Below are 17780 nucleotides of genomic sequence, written 5' to 3'. Positions count from 1 at the left end.
TGGACCAAGAAATCATATAAAATGTGGCAAACCTATACTTCAGCTTTAAGTCAGTCTCAACAGCTAAAAGGTTATGACTGTATGACAGGTTATATAAAGGTGGCTAAACATGAAAACATACTGTTTTAGAATAGACCCAAACACAAAATAACAGTTACAATTCCATGAAGGTTAGTTTTAGGAAATAGGTGCATGTATCCCAAAAGATAAATTCATCACATTCTCTATTCAGCGATGCTAGTACAGCAGATTGGTACAAAGACTAACTTAATAAAATTCTTCTTGGGCAGCAATGAGGAAATTGTGTGAAGTGCACCAAATGTGGATGTTGAATGCTCAGATCATTTATGTGTGGCAAGTAATAAACTAAAATATGGGATTGATAGTCTACAGATTCCTCTACCTCTTAATAACACCTTTCCAATAATCAACATTGGTTGTCAATGAATACTTTAATCTCAGTGCATTTATATTTATGAGGTACAGATCTCCTAATGATACATAAATAGGCAGGAACAGTTAGCACTTAATTTGGAAAAATTTCCAATTCTACAAAGGTATGATAAAAAGCATCATCTGTCTCATTACTTCTCCAATTGTCTTACATTTTCTAATTTGCACAACTTATGTCCCAATCTCAATTTTATTAATTAAAGTATTGATTGACTGACTACTTTTGAGAGTCAGTTCCATAAAAAAGAATCCAATGTCTTTGATCTGAAAATAACATAACACTTTTAATGTTCATAAAGCTTTTAGGATAAGAGCATAACTGAACAAGTAGAGCTGAGCTAAATCAAGGTGCTGTATACACCCCAAAATTATACTTCCTACAGCAATTTTGAATGCCACTGATAAAAAAAGAAAGCAGGCAGAAACTCCATAAGACATCAGCCATTTTATTTTTACATTGGGGAAGAGGACTTTAATTTCATTGCCTTTCAATAGAAAACAATACCATTTCAATCACTTTACTTACATATTCTAATAATTATAGAGGGATGCACCTTTCCTAAAACCTCAGGGTTATTGAAGCTAAGCTTGTACATTGTTTTGTAGGGGTACCTGTGCTGAGATTATTCTTAATGAAATGCAAGCATGGTGATTGGTGACCACTGATTGTGGGTGCAATGCTTTGGAGGCTCCTGTGAAAGAAAATGTAAAAGCACTTACAGTGCCTTGCGAAAGTATTCGGCCCCCTTGAACTTTGCAACCTTTTGCCACATTTCAGGCTTCAAACATAAAGATATAAAACTGTCATTTTTTGCGAAGAATCAACAACAAGTGGGACACAATCATGAAGTGGAACAAAATTTATTGGATATTTCAAACTTTTTTAACAAATAAAAAACAGTTTCTATTAATCAGCATGATTTTTGCCATGGCTTATAGGCAAAGAGCAGTGTTTCTCAACCTTTTTTCAGTCGGGGCGCCCTTAAAAAATGTATTTTAAGCCTTGAGGCACCCCTGTCCAAGGCTTGGTTCACGTTATTGTGGGTCGCGGAACACGCACAAAATCGTGCTCGTTCCTGACACAGAGACAAATGCTCTGCTCTTTAGGGCTTCCATTAAAGTTTAATAGTGCCCCACATATTATAAAACATGGGGTGCTTTTGGTGCGGCGAAAAAAAAAAAAGGGTCAGGGACTTCTTTCCCTGCATTTCTGCCCATTGAAAGGAATTGGCTGCCCTACAGGGGCAACAAGGAGCCACACAGATGTGAACCAAGGGCTTGTTCACATGTCAGATTGGAGGGGTGGTAAAAGCACATGGTTCAGCTGTTTTTACAACACACAACTTCTCCCCCTTTAGCTGCAAAGCCAGCAGCTGGGGTGTAGACATGCTGTGACTGCAGCTGGAGGTATACTCTGGGTGAATGGGGCTGCACTGCAACCACCCCGCAACTGTGTGCATTCCATGGTTGCGGTGTGGTAATGCTGCATTTACAGGCTTAAAACAGGCGGTAAGGAGGCACATATTGCCTCTTTCCACCTGTTACATGCTTCTGAAAAAGCCATCTGAGCATGGATTGCTTTTCAGAGTAGCAGCAGTCCTTGCTGCTATCACAAACAAGCCCCACAAAAGCAGTTCTGATGGTTCAGGAATAGGGGGGTCAGGATTAAAACACACACACACACATATACCGACACAAATGCATACACACACAGGTATATACACACAAATGTACACGCACACACAGGTACACACATATACATATGTACACACATATACACATTCATACACATGTACATACACACATATGTATACATATATATATATATACATACACACACACACACACACATATATATATATATACACACACATACATATATAAAGCCTTTTGAAACATTCTAGCACAGTACCTTTTTCATTTAGCCGGGTACTGCCCTGTAGAGGGAAGCAGAGAGCACAGCACACTTCCCCTCCCCTTTACTTTCACTTTTGAGGCTGACCGAGCTCTCCATCAGTGCAGTTGTACAGTTTGGCAGGGGATCGGGTGATTGAGTTAATCTGAAAGCCCTTCTCCCCCACGATCCCACGACACACCTGAGAAAAGCTGGTATAGAAGCATGAATAAATAGGATGGTTATTTCGGCCCTTTGGGGACTGTCCCCCTGTTTAAGTAACAATGGGCTCCTTCCTAGCTCTTTAAGATTCATCTTTATCTGTTTTTGTTCCTATTTTCTAGTCTGCTTCATGTTTTTATTTGGTTTACTTAGCATATTTGAGCTATTGTAACCTGGTCAGTTAGGGTATAGTTTTAGCTTTCAATGTCCCATATACATGCCCATAACAAAAGCCAGACTGTATTCTGGCGTTTATTAGGGTGGACTAGGAGAATGGATTCAACCTTTACTGTGTAGGTTTGGAACCAAGTAGGCACTAAACTGCTGCACTCGGACACATTTACTTTCATTTTTTTGATGAAAGTCTGTCGAATGTGCAAGGGATTTTAAGTGGGCAGAATAATCAACTCGCCAGGTGTAAAGAGTATATAAAGGACACCTTTCCCAAGCCCGACAAGTGAAATGCATCAGCATGACATCATCACATTGGTTGTATTCTATGGACACTCTGCCTCCCTTGGGGTACGAGCCGCAGCTATAGCAGGATTGTGCACACAGTGACTGCAGCCTGTGGTGCTTGGAGTGCAGGGAGCAAGATAATTTCCCCCCCCCCCCGTAAAGAGGGGTGGACAATTCAGAGCCAGCTAGTGGGGACTGGGAGTATCGGGGAGCGGTGAGATACACTAGGACAGTTCACTCCCCTGGGTTTATACATGCACCCCCCTGCTGACTCCATCCCACCAACACACTCACGCTATACACGAGCTGTGGCAACAGCAGGACAGGGCACACAGAGGCTGTAGCGTGTGTTACTTGGTGTGCAGGGAGCAGGCAATACCTTTCTCCTCCTACAACTGCCCCCGATTGACACCATCCCACCAAGCACACTGGATTACACACACAAGCCTCCAGTACCTGCGGCCCTCCCCTATATCAGGCAACTGATTTACTCATACATTCCCTACCTCTATCGTATGGCTACTGGCAAATATGTGACCCATGCAAATATCCTGGGATTGCAATACGCCTGATCCATTTGTGTATACTTACCCATAGGTACGAATTAACCTGTGGAAAACTACATTGATCCCCTTATAGAGCTATCATTGCTCTTGTGGGTTGGTAACCACTTTCCTTTATTTTGGTCTTTTTGCTGCCCATATATACATACTTACCTGTTTGTGCATGGATGGATGAGTTCCCGTGGTAGCTACCTGTGTCCTTTGACAACGTTGTCATATTTTAATTGTGCATATGGTGGAGGTGTAGTTTATGCAATTATTAATATTGTTTTTTAACCACTTAAGCCCCGGAGGATTTTCCTGCTAAAAGACCAGGGGGTATTTTGCGATTCGGCACTGCGTGACTTTAAGGGACAATTGCGCGGTCGTGCGACGCTGTACCTAAACAAATTTGACGTCCTTTTTTTCCCACAAACAGAGCTTTCTTTTGGTGGTATTTGATCACCTGTGCGATATTTACTTTTTGCGCTATAAACAAAAAAAGAGCGTAAGTTTTGCAAAAATAGCAAAATTTTTCACATTTTTTTATATGAAATTCCCCAAAAAAAAAATGTAAAAATCAAAATTTTTAACATTTTCGGCCAATTTGTTTTATCCTACCTATGTTTGGTAAAAAAAAAAATCGCAAAAAGCGTATTTTTATTGGTTTGCGCAAAAGTTATCGCGTTTACTTACAAAGGGAAAGATTTTTGTCATTTTTGTTGTTTTTTTTTTTTAACGCGTAATAGCGGCGATCTGCGATTTTTTTTGCGGTACTGCGACATTGTGGCGGACAGATCGGACCCTTGACTGACATTTTTGACACTTTTGGGGTTACCAGTGACATTTCTACAGTAATCAGTGCTATATATATGCACTGTTACTGTAAAAATACACTGGTAGTGAAGGGGTTAACTTTATTTGGGAGGGAGGGGCTGTGTGTGTCCCTAGGGGCATGCTTTCTACTGTGATTGGCTGTGGCTTGAGCTGTAAGGACACTGATCAATGGATCTACATAGTAGATCCATGTGATCAGTGTCTTTACACCGAGGAGAATGACAGGTGGCTTGTTTACACAAGCCGCCTGACTTTCTCCCCCGCCGATCGCCGAGTGACCGGCGGACATCGGGTCCGCCAGTCACACGCGTGGGGGGGGGGTCCGTGACCGCGCCTCCGCGGGCGCGCGCTCGCTCGCTCCCCAGACCCTCCCAGGCTAGTGACGTTAATTAATGTCACTCTGCCTGGCAGGGGCTGACCGCTGCAGTAAATCTACTTGCGGCAGTCGGCAAGCGGTTAATAAAGCCTTTTTGTACTTTTTCAATACTGGTTGTTCCTTGTTGACAAATTTTTGTAGCCCGTCTGTCCATTTATGTATAAAGGTGAAATTAGCTTTTTTTTAGGTCTGATCCACCAGAACTCACAGATACTTCTCCAGTTTGTTTACTCCTAGAATGTGTGATGAAGTTGCCCAATCAAACAATGCATTCAGGTTTGCTAGTAAATTAGAGACATCCTGTAAAGACTTTATTCTACTACATAGTTTGGTGTCACATGTAAATGCAGAAATTACACTTTTAATCCCAAACTTTATCATTTATTAATAGGCTAAACAGTAAGGGTCCCAACACTGAACCATGGAGTACACCACTAATCATTTTGCAACCTGTCATTTGCTTTTAATTTTTGCGATCTTGATTTCCTATTTCCATATTTTGTTATATTTTGTAACTTTCAAATGATAAAAGTTTTTCCTTTGATACATTTTTTATAGCACCAGCATTATACCACATGTAGAATACTCAATGTAATTCATGTTAACCCTAACCTTAATGGACTCTGCAATCTCTCTTCCCTGTCATGCGCATGTAGAGACACTTACATCCAACTAAGGCAAATTGTAATAAAGCCAATAAAGACAAAAACACAAGCAAAGCACAAAATTTGATGATAAAGTGAAAAGTGTTGGGACCATTTGTAAGGAGTATAATGCTTTCTAGAAGTGTGATCTCTTATAATGCAGCTATAGGCCATGACACACATGGCAAAGTAAACACACTCATACATGAACATTCATTTGTTGTAATGACCAGATTTAAATAAAATATGTTAAAAAGGTTAAAGCAGACCTAAACTCCAAAATACTCACCTTCGCTACAACGGTCCAACACCTGTGGGGTCTCTCAACGGCATCTTCTCACCAGCTTCTTCTAGTATGTGTCTTCAGCCATCTTGATTGGCCGGCACGGGATTACAGAAGTTCAGTTATCCAGGCATGCAGACACAGGAATGTATGCTAAGTTTTGCATATGAAGTGTACATTCTAAGGACAACTGCAAGCAAGCAGGTAGATTTATTTTATTCCAGAAGAGACATTGCATGTCTCTTCTGCAATAAACCGCCAGCCTGCAGTTTTTTTAAGAGTTAAGCTTGTCTTTAATACACAGGATCCTAGCAAGCTGAATAGTGGAACTAATGACTGGTTGTAGTCTGACATCCTAGATTCTAGAGCAGTGTTGACATCAAACAATGTCCTACATACAGTGCATAATTTTAATTTACAGCTAATTTTACCTATTGCATTAAATGCAGGTCACTACATTTGGTAAAGGGGAGCAGAAAAGGGCTGATTGCATTGTTCAAATTATTATGTGTAAGGATTTAATTGACTGTAGAAGAAACAAAAGTAAAAGAGATGCTCATGGCAAACTAAAATTGGTTGTAGTTTTTTTTAAAGTGCATTAGAAAATAATGGTTGTTGGTTGCTTTGGAACATAATTTTTGTAAATTTTCCTCAGTTTTTTAATATACCCATGCAAACAAATTGAGAGTCTTTGCCACTGGATTTGTGTGGCAAATTATTACTGCATTTCAGGCATTTTTTTTTCCTCACTGCTCACCAGTTTATTGAAGTGGTTCTAAAGGTAGAAGTTTTTTTCTTTTTTATCCTAATGCATTCTATGCTAACAACCTTCAGCTTAACACTGACAGTCTGCAGGAGACCTGCATTGCATCAGCGATCTGCTGATCGCGGGTGCAATGCTTTCTAAGCTCCTAAGAAAAAAAAAAAAGCCAACTTATCCTTTAGTCCCGCTTCACATATGTGCAATGACAGACATCGCATGTGATTCAGAGCGCACTGCTCTGAAAATCACATGCAATGTCTGTGCGATGCAAATTCAGCCATACAGATTGTATGGCTGAATTTGCATCGGATTCAGACACAACTCGCACAGGACCCTTTTTTGGGTTCACACCAGAATCAGATCACATGGGTTTTTACACCTTTGCGATCCGATTCATGTCCAAACTGACAGTTCACACTGCTATATGCGAACTGATCTGGGGGTGTCGTAACTTTGTATTGACACCCCCAACGGTTTTCATATGGCAGTGTGAACTGCCTGCGAGTTGAATACGATGCAGGAACCTGCAGGAGAATCACAGGGTTCCCCCATCACACAAATGAGAACTGGGACTTAAACCTAGGTTCACATATATGCTGTGCAGGACACACAGTAATCCCTGCACCACATTGCAATAACACTGTGTTTGCGATCTGCTGCAGGTGTCAAAACAAAATGAACACCCACGCATCGCAAAAAAGTTTGGTTTGCCTGCACTGGATTGCATGGTACAAAAGAATCATGCAGTTGTGGTGTGGCCTCAAAAAGGTGTCTGCATTTCTTTGGTGCAATGCGGTGCGATTTTAGCCCATTAAAACTGAATTGGCTCAAATTGAACTGCACTGAATAGCATGTGAATTGCACAAAAATGTGGTGTGGTTTGTGTGTGATTTACATGCGGGTTTTAGTGTGAATCAGGATTAAGAAAATAAATTGGAGGACTGTGGGATTTTCATATGCATGGCATGGAACTGTGCATTTATACCTAAAACTTTTTTTTTTGTTTGATGAAATTTACAATTTAAGTGATAGAAAATCCCAAATTTTACAGTAGTCAGAAGAACTAGAGGTGAAGGGAGATCTTCAAATGTAGACACTTGATAAACTCACTTTAAAATATTTCCTCTCACATCCTGATGAATCTCCAGAAGAGACATTTCCCCATGAGAAACAACCAGTCAAAAATATAATGATTTAGGGTCCATTCACACTAGCGCGACTTGTCAGGCGACTTGGTTGCCTGACAAGTCGCGGCCGGTCGCTCGCCATTGAATAGTACAGGACCCGTTCTAATAGGAGCGACAGAAGTCGCTCCGACTTAGAAAAAGGGTCCTGTACTACTTTGGGGCGACCTGGAGGCGACTTGCTTTGATTTCAATTATATGAAGTCCATGCAAGTCGCGCCGAGGTCACGCTGTGCACCGCGACTTCACAGGTCGCCCCACCAAGTCGTGTCGCCCCAGTCTGAATGGGTTCTTAGAACACTGCCTACTGTATCCAAAATAAATAAATACACCTAAGTTGTTGTAAAGGCACAAGGTTCTTTACCTTCATGCAGCCGCCCCCCACCCCATCCCTCAATCCAGTGATGTCCACAAAAGCCTTACCACAAAATCAGGGCTCACACTCCTGATTAGCTATTGGCAGCAGCAGGAGTCCTTAGCTCCCACTGCTGTCAATCACAACCAGTGAACCAATCAGGAGATGGAGGAAACAGGTCAGGACCGCAGATGCATGTGTGAATGGACCCACAGAACATCATCTCGGTTCAGGCGTCCCCATAGTTAGCTGCTTGCTGTGGGGTCACAGACGGGAGGGAGGTTTGCCGGCATGGGTCCCAAGAAGAGGAGGATCCAGGCCACTCTGTGCAAAACCATTACACAAGAGCAGGTAAGTATAACATGTTTATTATTTTAATGAAAAAAAAAAAGCTTTACAATCACTTTTACATTTTGCATTGATGTAATGGTGAATGCCAGGTGAGTCATGTTTACTTTACATAAATGTCTCTAAACTTTCCTGCATTTTAAAGGGTTTCCTGAAGTTCATTTCTAAGCTTTTTAGTTCTAAAATCAAAATTCACAGAAGAGAAAAATAAATCATAAGAGTGTTCATGAGGATATATTTTCCACTGAATAATTCCATAAGGATGCCCTGAAAGTGAAGGAATACTGTTCTGAATAAAAACATTAAATATGGTATTACATTAGCTCATTTCGGAGACAGCATTGTTTCAGTTTATCAATATGATTCTGCAGTCCATCTCTTTATAATGATAATTTTCTCTATTGCTGGTAAAACACAGGGTTACTGGTACATTAACAGAAGTGTACAGGAAGCTTTCAAAAAGGTCATGCAGAGTTCCCGAGAAGAGAGAATCCCCTGCAGAGTCTGAAAAAGTCAAGTTCTGCTCCTGGTGTTTAGGAGAACAGCCCGTGCTTGAGGGTTTAGGAATGTTGAGTCTAGAAAGTAATCACAGAAAGAAAGAACATGTGTATTTTCGTGTAAACAACTGCAAAAGAAGTCTGACCATAATATGACTGGTCAGAAAGTAGAATGGCATGCACATGTAATAGAACCAACAAACTAAGTCTTGTACACACAATTATTTTTATGGTAGGTTGATGCAAGTGCTGCAATGGGAAAGAAAACTCAACCACTGAGCAGAAATAGAAGGCAGCTTTTAAGCATAGAAGCACTTTAGAAAGTCAAGGAGAAATAAAAAGTTGCGCTAGGTGTTTTTCACCAGTGACTGGCTCTCTACATGTGTTGACAGTAGTTGTTTCCCTACTCATAACAGAATAAGCTCTTCAGTGCTAAAATATACAAGACATTACCAAAAGTATTGGGACACCTGCCTTTACACTCACATGAACTTTAATGGCATCCCAGTCACAAAGCAAGTGCATGCACTGGAATGCCATTAAAGTTAATTTGCGTGTAAAGGTAGGCATCTCAATACTTTTGGTAATATATATTGTGTGTTTATGTATGTATATATACTTTTGGTGATATAGCGTGTATGTGTGTGTGTATATATATGTATATATATATATAATTACTCCTAAGCCCAACACAATATAACGTGCGATGTGGCTCAAATCACATCGCACGTAAGCCCAACACAATATAACTAGATATATGGCATTGGACGGACATATATTCTACCAATACACATTTTATACAGAAGGCCCAAACTGGTGTTGTACAACTTTACCAAACGTCTCAGCACTGCATAGCAATAGCACGACATCCATGTAATCTGCTGCGGGTTTCAATTATAGATTAAGGACACCCTGAAAAAGGTCACAAAATGCAGTGTGATTGTCAGAATTGCATCCCATTTTGGTGCAAATGCGATGCAATTCGAGCCATATAAAATGTATGGCTCAAATCACATCGCACATAATGTGCACAGAAATGCGGTGCAATTTGAGTCATACATTTTGTTAAATTATTTTTAAATTGTGACAGCGACGGGGGGGGGTTGGGGTGTTGATCACCCTCTCTGTAAAAACCGGGGATCAGAGGGTGTGGGGGCCGGTGCATCTGTAACATGCAACACCCTGCACATGGGTGTAACAAATAACATGTTACAAAAGGTGAACTTATCCTTTTAGGCTCCATGTACACGGGACGCTGGAAATGGCCGTTTAGGAGCAGTTGGGCGTTTTTTTCAGAAGCCCCTGAACCCATCTACATTTTATCTTATCTGTCCATGTACACCAGGTCGTTTACAGTCATTTGCAGGCAGTTGCGTTCAGGGACTGTTTTTAGAACGCAATTATTTGCGTTCAAACGTGTGTTTTCCGGCGTTTTAAACGCACAAACCCGTCCGAACGCGTCTGAACGCGTCCGAACGCGTCTGAACGCGATGACCCGCGTTTAGCGTTCGCGTTTTTCCATTTTAAAGGGGAATAATTTTTATGACCTCTAGGAACGCTTCTAAACGCAAACGCCCGCAAACGCTGCTAAACGCCCGCTAAACGCAGGTACAAACGCGACTGAACGGACGTTTCAAACGTCCTAAAAATTCCAGCATTCAAAGGGACTTTTAACAACGTCCCGTGTACATGGAGCCTAAGCGGTTACAATCATACAATTTGTAAGAAGACCTATCTGATTTCATCACAAGTCAATCAGTTTGATTGGCATATTTAAACTAGAGACATAAAAATAGAAATAATAAATAATAGGAACATTGATGATGAAACACTTTTTTAAAGATACTCTTGTCTGAACTGTAAATGCAGATCTGTGCCTCTCACCAACCAGCTGCGAACTAATTACAAGATCTTCTAACTAGTCAAGCTTCCTCTCAAAGCATATGGATCCAATTAGCTCAAACTGTTGCTGATTTTAATCAATCTTTCTTCAAGCAGCTAAACTTGGGACATGTGGCTCTTAATGCAGCAAGTAGAGCAGAAAGAGAGAAAAGAAGCACAGTAGTTTATGGCCGGGTAGAGGAAGACAGTAGTATGGGGTCTGGAAAGGTGCCTTCAGCAGTAATTATAGCTTTGCCAATAAAGACTGCATATGTAAATTATAACTACAGCAAAATGTGCTTGGGCTGGACAGTTTATGCTTGGCCTTTCTAGATCGTGAATGCACATTACATAAAAAGGCAATAGAGGTTACATATTTATACACAGCTGGCTCGGTTTGACATTCTTTTTCAGTATTAAAGGTATCTATACAAGGATATACACAATTACATAATTTGGGCTAATATGAATACTTAATAATTGCGTGCGTCCGCAAATACCAGATCAGAGCAGGATAATCACACAAAAGGTACATCAGAATTGTGAGAAATGTTGTGAAGTAATCTACACATAGCTTTGTGTAATAGAGTTCTAAATAAACATATAGTTCAACTGGTTTCACAAATAAAAACAGAGTGACTGCAATAAACCTGCTATAGTGAGAATGTTATTTTCATTGCACAGATGAATATAACTGTCAAACCACACAGTTAAAGAAAAAAAAAAAGAAAAGAAAAAAAAAAAACATTAAGGGCTCTTTCACACGGCCGCTCCGTGTGTCCGCAAATCATCCTATTTTTTTGCGGATGATTTCCGGACATAATGTAAGTCTATGGCATTGCGGATGTCAGCGGAATACCATCCGCTGACATCCGATTTTCCTCCTTTCAGTTCTGTTCCGTTTTTTGGAACGGAACAGAACCCTATTTTTCCTCCGTTCAAAAAACGGAAAGGAAGGAAAATCGGATGTCAGCGGTGTCATCCGCTGACATCCGCAATGCCCATAGACTTACATTATGTCCGTATATCATCCGCAAACGGATGGGATGATATGCGGAAACATGGATCGGATGACACAAATGTCATCCGCTCCGTGAAAAAAAAAAAAAAAAGTCCCGCAGCAGAGCTTTCACACGGAGCGGCCATGTGAAAGCGCCCTAAAAGTAGAACAATCAGTGAAATATTTTAAAAATACATAAATGCGGCAGTCTGCTACTAGCATTACAGCGGCAGTTTTTATCTGTGTCCTCCTAGTACCATAATTGTATTACCTGTTGGTCCTGCCAGTAAAGCTGTTATTTTTAGGATTCCTTTATTAGTGTGGCAATGATATTTACTAGGGATCGACCAATATTGTTTTTTCAGGGCCGATACCAATTTTCCAGTCACCCTTCAGGCCGATAGAAAATATTAGGTGCCGATATTTTGTACATTTAAAGTTTAAAAAATCAAAATTTTCAACACAAATCTGGTACTGAATATGTTAATTATTCATTTTTTTAACGTGAAGGGCTCATTCTTCATACCATAACTGCATGAAAACTGATGGGAAAACCGCACAGATTTCACTTGCAGAGACATGAGTTTCATATCATTTTAACGCACGATTCAGTCAGTTTTCATGCACATCAGTTTTCCAATGCACGCAAGTTATGTGCCCTATACTCACACCGATGTTGAGGTCATATCATTTTCTTTTTCCTGTGCAGAAAACTGCATACACGACACAGTGGCCATGATAAAGACACATTGTAAATTCCTGCGCAGAAAAAATCTGCACATTGTGGTGTGAACAGAACACAGAGAAGAAGAGTAGAGAGAAGAATCATTGTTTTTTTGTGCACTTGCAGAACATGTGCAGAAAAACTGACGTCTCTGTCTGCATCATGGTGTGAACGAATGAGGCCTAGAAGTAGACAACTGTGAAAAATAAAGTGCTTGAAAAAAATAACCTATTACAGGCTTCCCAAAAACATAGAAAAATGGAATAAACTGCTGCAGTGCACTGCAGTGATTTAAATCGCTACCATAGTGCAAAAGCTAGACAGTGGACACTACACTTACTTCAATACTTCCAGTTAAGTAGAATAATATAGTGCAGAAAGCTTAACATTTCAGCATGTTCACCTTTGAAACGGCTTCTGTTTTTTCCATATACTGCTGCCACTTCACTAAAACACGCTCACTTGGTACAGAGGAAGGAGGAGCAGAGAGGTATCTTCTAGCATGAGAGGTCTTTTGTAGCGTGCCTCATTTTCTTTCCACCACTGAAGAGGATCGCCACTTCTTCTGTCAATTACTGGTTCCTTCAAATAGAGATGAAGGTCATCATCCAGGCTGATTATTGCAGACTCAGAAGAATCATCCGCATGAAGCCCCAATAAAAACACTGAAAATGGCATCGATTTGACCACAATGAAGATTCTCTTCTGTCCGTTGTTTTTTTGGATGTTTGTCTGTTTTTGCAGCATCCTGCTCTTCCAGATTAGAAACATGCTCTTCCTGAACTTACATTTCAGAAGGAATCTCCTGCACCTCCTGTTGAATATCTTTTGTCAGTCATTGTTTTGCCTTTCCTAAAGCATCAGAAGAAAAAGCATGACCCTTGTTGTATCATGGATCCAAAAGGCATGCCGGCAAAAACATTTATTCTCTTCATGCTTCTCAAAACGTTTGCCGAGGCTGTCTCTCATGACCTGCCTGCACGTTTTAATGCCACGTGTGTTAGGTCCTTAATTCTCTTGACGAAGCATCTTCAGCACTCTCACACATGGGATGACAGATGACACACGAGACATGACTCACCTCTAGTGTCACTTCCTCTATGGGGAGGAGGGTCTCAATGACATTGGCTACAATGTCCCACTGATCAGCAGTAGGACAAGAATATCCTCCATGTTTACCTGAATAGATGGTAAGAGCTTTCTTCTGTTCCAGGATTCTTTGCAGCATGTGAAGTGTTGAGTTCCATCGTGTTTTTGGAAAAGCCTGAATCAAGTTGTTTTTAGGTAGGCAAAGGTCTATGCACCTCAGTCGCTGCGTGGCAAGTATTGAATGGTGGACATGGCCTGTGCACCTCTTCAGCATGCCAACTGTATCAATCAAAGCTCTCTGGCTTGACAGACCATCATTTACCACAAGTTGCAGGGTGTGTACCATGCAACTGAGGTCTGACACTTCAGCAAGCCTAATTCTTTTCACCATGTTTGCTCCACTGTCTCGAAGCACAAGCATCACTCGGTCTTTGTTTATTCCCCAGTCTTCAAGCATGCATAGAAACATTTCTATGATGTACTCCACAGTGTGGGATCTTTGCATCATTTTTGCATTCAACACCAATTGCCTTTTTGTCCATCCTCTGTCAATGAAGTGGCATGTAAGACTCATTAGTGACTCCGTTTGTCCTGACCAGCAGTCTGTCGTGAAAGAGTGAGTTGCCAGCATTCTCTGGTTGCAGCATAGTCTTAACTTTCGCAACTACCTTTTTGGTTAATCTTTCGCAACATTTCGGTTCCGTAACACTTTTCACTCTCCAGTTGTGTACCTTGGCTCAGCTATGGACATCAACTGCTTAAATCCAGAGTCAGACACCATTGTAATTGGCTGGTTACCAGTGACCATCATCTCTGTGATTACTCTCCAGCAGTTAAGATCTTCCATTCAAATGCAGCCACCTGTTTTTTTCTGAAACATATATGTTATTGTTGTCTGGGATAGTGAAATTTCACTTTGTGATTTAGTTTGTTTTCTCTGTGCTTTATTATATAATTCAACATGATGAACTCTTAGATGGACCCAAAGATTTGACATATTTTTGGTTTTTGCAGTTACTGATCCCATGCTCACATTATTTATGCATGTGTTGCACACTGCCTTTCCCTGGGGATGGTTATGACGAGAAATAGTTCCAGACCACACTTTTACTCTGTCTGCATCCGTTTGCATTGAAATTTGAAAGAGTTTATAGAATACAGATAGTTAAAACTGGCTGGATGGCAGAGGGGCTGTGGGTGGCTGGCTGGCGTGGGTGGCTGGCACCCTGCTGTGGATAGGCGGCTGGCTGGTACTCTGCTGTGGGTGGGTGGCTGGAACAGGGGCTGTGGGTGGCTGGCACGCTACTGTGAGTGGATGGCTGGCTGACGGGCACAGAGGTTGTGGATGGCTGGCTGGCATCCTGCTGTGGGTGGGTGGCAGCTGGCTGGCGTGTCCTCTCTGGTCAAGCCATTCTGTGACGTGCACTGTCCGAGGCGAGGGAGGCAAAGGAGGAGGCATCCTTTGCCCTATATGGGTAGAAGAAGTCAGGACTCACTCAGAACATGCAGGCCCAGTGCGCGAAGGTGCGTGGCACAACATACATAATGACGTTGTCTGCTCCGCGCACTGGGCCTGCAAAACCTTCTCTGAGTACTGGCTTCTGCTACTCTGGCCGATGACATAGTGGGCCCCAAAAAGATGGCCGCCGCAGTAGGAGGAGACCAATATTGATCATATCGATAAGTTTGTGACCGATACAGATTCTTCAAAAAAAAGTGAATATCGGCCCCACTGATAATCGATCGATCCCTAATCACTCAGCAGGGAAAGTGCACAGCAGCATTTTCCCCCCATGAATAAGTAGTCTTGGATGGATATGTAGTGTAACAATGAATGTTAGGATACAAATTAACCCCTTCCCGCCCATGCATCGGGAGCGTACCGATACCTGCCGGTAACCGTGCTGGGAGCGCACTTTCAGCACGGTAAGTTATAAACACAGGGACAATGAGCAAAGGCCTAGGTGTACCAAACTGTTAATTTCTTTTCTACTATACCATGCTGAGAAGGAAATTCTGAGCAAAATGGGCTTCTCCCTCTTCTCTGGCCTCATGAGTGGCTACAATTAATGCGGTGTTACCCATTTATAAGCTAATCTATATTCACCAGGAATTGTCCTAAAAAATATGAAAACATTTGAAGCCTTGGCTTACCTTATGAGAGTTATCCGTTTTACTCTGTAGTGGATATATACTGTTTTTACATGTTCAGAATTACACTGACCTGCTTATAGTTGTCTTTGGTTCCTGCCTAACATTCCTTTGCATGCAAGCCACATATCTTTTATAAGGTTATACTTTGTTTATGCGGACATCTCTTCTACCTGTCTTATTCTTACCATGCTGTACCACATAACTTTTCAATAAAAGCAATCCTGGTTTCATAAGTTGTGAACACAGGGGTGCATATATGCGGCTATTCTGCGTCAAGGCCCATCCGCTGAGAGGCCGCACAGCTGGCGCCAAGGAGCTCAAGCACAACTCCAGCAAAAAACTATTTAAAGCAGTTACAGCAACATTTGTAATTCCTTTGCAAAAAAGATTTAAGGCATATGAATGAAAGCTGACTGCTAAAAGTACCCCTGCCAATGTTACATGGTTTGCCCCAGCCTCTGTAACTGCCAGTGTAGCGGCAACCAGTAATGGACTCCTGACATAGACTTCAGGAAAACAAACCATTTTTATTCGCTAGCGAAGGGGACTTAGTTGGACTCGTATCCAAAAGCCTAAGTGCATTCGGGGGCAGTTACATCGTATATATATATATATATATATATATATATACAGTGGGTACGGAAAGTATTCAGACCCCCTTAAATTTTTCACTCTTTGTTATATTGCAGCCATTTGCTAAAATCATTTAAGTTCATTCTTCTTCCTCATGAATGTACACATAGCACCCCATACTGACAGAAAAACACAGAATTGTTGACATTGTTGCAGATTTATTAAAAAAGAAAAACTGAAATATCACATGGTCCTAAGTATTCAGACCCTTTGCTCAGTATTTAGTAGAAACCCCCTTTTGATCTAATACAGCCAGGAGTCTTTTTGGGAAAGATGCAACAAGTCTTTCACACCTGGATTTGGGGATCCTCTGCCATTCCTCCTTGCAGATCCTCTCCAGTTCTGTCAGGTTGGATGGTAAACGTTGGTGGACAGCCATTTTTAGGTCTCTCCAGAGATGCTCAATTGGGTTTAAGTCAGGGCTCTGGCTGGGCCATTCAAGAACAGTCACGGAGTTGTTGTGAAGCCACTCCGTTATTTTAGCTGTGTGCTTAGGGTCATTGTCTTGTTGGAAGGTAAACCTTCGGCCCAGTCTGAGGTCCAGAGCACTCTGGAGAAGGTTTTTGTCCAGGATATCCCTGTACTTGGCCGCATTCATCTTTCCCTCGATTGCAACCAGTCGTCCTGTCCCTGCAGCTGAAAAACACCCCCACAGCATGATGCTGCCACCACCATGCTTCACTGTTGGGACTGTATTGGACAGGTGACGAGCAGTGCCTGGTTTTCTCCACACATACCGCTTAGAATTAAGGCCAAAAAGTTCTATTTTGGTCTCATCAGACCAGAGAATCTTATTTCTCACCATCTTGGAGTCCTTCAGGTGTTTTTTAGCAAACTCCATGCGGGCTTTCATGTGTCTTACACTGAGGAGAGGCTTCCGTCGGGCCACTCTGCCATAAAGCCCCGACTGGTGGGGGGCTGCAGTGATGGTTGACTTTCTACAACTTTCTCCCATCTCCTGACTGCATCTCTGGAGCTCAGCCACAGTGATCTTTGGGTTCTTCTTTACCTCTCTCACCAAGGCTCTTCTCCCCCGATAGCTCAGTTTGGCCGGACAGCCAGCTCTAGGAAGGGTTCTGGTCGTCCCAAACGTCTTCCATTTGAGGATTATGGAGGCCACTGTGCTCTTAGGAACCTTAAGTGCAGCAGAAATCTTTTTGTAACCTTGGCCAGATCTGTGCCTTGCCACAATTCTGTCTCTGAGCTCTTCAGGCAGTTCCTTTGACCTCATGATTCTCATTTGCTCTGACATGCATTGTGATCTGGAAGGTCTTATATAGACAGGTGTGTGGCTTTCCTAATCAAGTCCAATCAGTATAATCAAACACAGCTGGACTCAAATGAAGGTGTAGAACCATCTCAAGGATGATCAGAAGAAATGGAAAGCACCTGAGTTAAGAAATGGAAAGCACCTAAGTTAAATATATGAGTGTCACAGCAAA

The 17780-nt window shown here is 41.7% G+C and overlaps 1 protein-coding gene across 2 annotated transcripts in view; it reads right to left on the bottom strand.

Annotated features, from left to right (window-relative positions):
- Positions 1-17780, bottom strand: part of MAD1L1 (mitotic arrest deficient 1 like 1) — a 1208181-nt gene that overhangs the window by 395939 nt on the left and 794462 nt on the right. The window contains exon 16 of one of the 2 annotated variants that reach the window (XM_082260830.1): positions 8680-8935. The exons of the other annotated variant lie outside the window; for it this stretch is intronic. Within the exon in view, the coding sequence (XP_082116956.1) occupies positions 8921-8935 (15 nt within the window). The 3' untranslated portion in view covers positions 8680-8920. Of the gene's footprint in view, positions 1-8679; positions 8936-17780 lie in introns of those variants that run through there. 2 annotated transcript variants of the gene reach the window in all.

Source organism: Pelophylax lessonae (genome assembly GCF_965119305.1).
Source record: "Pelophylax lessonae genome assembly, chromosome: 6".
NCBI classification, from domain to species: Eukaryota; Metazoa; Chordata; class Amphibia; order Anura; family Ranidae; genus Pelophylax; species Pelophylax lessonae.
The sequence above is the reverse complement of the archived record's forward strand: the minus strand, read 5'-3'. Positions and strand labels throughout refer to the sequence as shown.